The following is a 1,817-nucleotide window of genomic DNA, read 5'->3' as shown; positions in this document are numbered from 1 at the left end:
TCTTCTTCTTCTTCTTCTTTCTTCTTTCTTCTTTCTTCTTTTTTTTTTGAGATAGTCTTGCTCTGTCATCTAGGCTGGAGGGCTATGGAGCGATCTCAGCTCACTGCAGCCTCCATCTCCCAGGTTCAAGCAATTCTGCCTCAGCCTCCTGGGTAGCTGGGATTACAGACGTGCGCCACCACACCCAGCTAATTTTTTTATTTTTAGTAGAGATATGTTTTCACCATGTTGGCCAGGCTGGTCTCAAACTCCTGACCTCAGGTGATCCACCAACGTCAGCCTCCCAAAGCACTGGGATTACAGGCATGAGCCACCATACGTGGCCTGTTTATCCTTTCTTTCATTCACACATCCATCTTCCTACCCACCCATCCACCTATCCATCTTTCCTTCTCTCCATCACCCACCCATCTCTCCTCTGTCCATTCACTGACTTATCCACCCACCCACTCATCCATCTATCCATCCATCCATCCCATTCATTTCCTCTTCCTCTTTTCATCTACCTACCCACTCACCCATCTGTTCTTCTTTCTAACCATTTATTAATCCACCTGTCCTCCCATTCATCCACCTATCCAGTGATCCATCTCTCCTTCTATTCAACCATTAATCCATCCTTTTATCAATGTGGGCCATTTTGCATGTGGGAGTAAAGGAGAGGTTATGAAAACAGTCTTTGAGTCTGGAGGCCAAGGCTCAACGTGAGAGAGCCACGTTAACTAGCATCTCTCTTGCCAGTTTGGAGAAAATGTCCAGGATGTGCTTCCCGCCCTGCCCAACCCGGATGATGATTTCCTTCTACACTGGCTCCGAGGTGAGGGCAGAGATGGGAGAGGTTGGGATCAGGGGCATCAAGAGGGGCCTGGTCTCAGCTGATCCAGAGTGTCTCATGGCTCTCAGGGGCCATCCACACAATCTTGCTTCACATGTTCAGGTCCAGAGGAGGGAAGGGGGTAGGGGAGCGAGGTCTTACCCTAGCCCCCAGCGTCCTCCATAGCTCCCACTGGCCAGGAGCAAGACAAGGCATCTTTCCTGCCTCACACCTTCCTTGTTTTCCCACAGCTCGGAATTTTGACTTGCAGAAGTCGGAGGCTATGCTCCGCAAGGTGAGACCCATCCACTCTGGAAATTTATGGAGGGGTTTTGTCGGGGGCGATCCATGTCTCAAGCCCCTCCTTCCATCCCCACTCTCAGGGCACTGGGAGCCCAGTGGGGTCTTACCACTCATTTGCCTTTCAGTACATGGAATTCCGGAAGACCATGGATATTGATCATATCCTTGATTGGCAGCCCCCAGAGGTGAGCCAACACCGCCAAACACCTCAGTCTTTCATGGACATACCGCTTAAGATCACTGGGGACCATGAATGAGGGGCAGCAAGGCTGAGAGGCATGTGAAACCCGCAGGCCCACAGTCTCCTTTCCTATAGTAATAATGCGTGTTTCCTGGGGGCTTGCGAGGTCCAGGCCTAGGTTAAGATGTTAGCAGCATGAGCTTCTTTAATCATCACAATGATGGATACTATTGTCCCCATTTTGTGGATGAGGACACTGAAGGCTGGCAAAAATTAGGTAACTTGCCCACAGTCCCATAGCCCAACGCAGGGCTAGGATTTATGCTCAGGCCTATTTGGCCCCCCAAACCCAGGCTCTTAACCACCACGGTTAGCCTGTGCTTCTGCGCCCCTGCCCCCTAGGGCATTGCCTAAAGCATCCTGTCTGGGTGGGAAAGAAGTTGAGCCCATCAAGGCACTGATGAGAATGGTGCCACCACTGGCATCTTAGTAAAGTAATGGCCACATCTTCACTTGTAG

General features: G+C 50.7%; 1 protein-coding gene across 1 annotated transcript in view; it reads left to right on the top strand.

The window, feature by feature from the left end:
- The window catches only part of LOC111526399 (SEC14-like protein 3), a 2,173-nt gene extending 799 nt beyond the window's left edge, over window positions 1-1,374 (top strand). The window contains exons 2-4 of the mRNA XM_026448581.1: window positions 742-817; window positions 1,066-1,109; window positions 1,243-1,374. Of these exons, the coding sequence (XP_026304366.1) occupies window positions 742-817; window positions 1,066-1,109; window positions 1,243-1,374 (252 nt within the window). The remainder of the gene's footprint in view (window positions 1-741; window positions 818-1,065; window positions 1,110-1,242) is intronic.
- Window positions 1,375-1,817: the final 443 nt, after the last annotated feature.

This window comes from Piliocolobus tephrosceles, unplaced genomic scaffold (assembly GCF_002776525.5).
Source record: "Piliocolobus tephrosceles isolate RC106 unplaced genomic scaffold, ASM277652v3 unscaffolded_211, whole genome shotgun sequence".
Taxonomy (NCBI): Eukaryota; Metazoa; Chordata; class Mammalia; order Primates; family Cercopithecidae; genus Piliocolobus; species Piliocolobus tephrosceles.
This window is presented reverse-complemented; position numbering and strand designations above follow the sequence as displayed.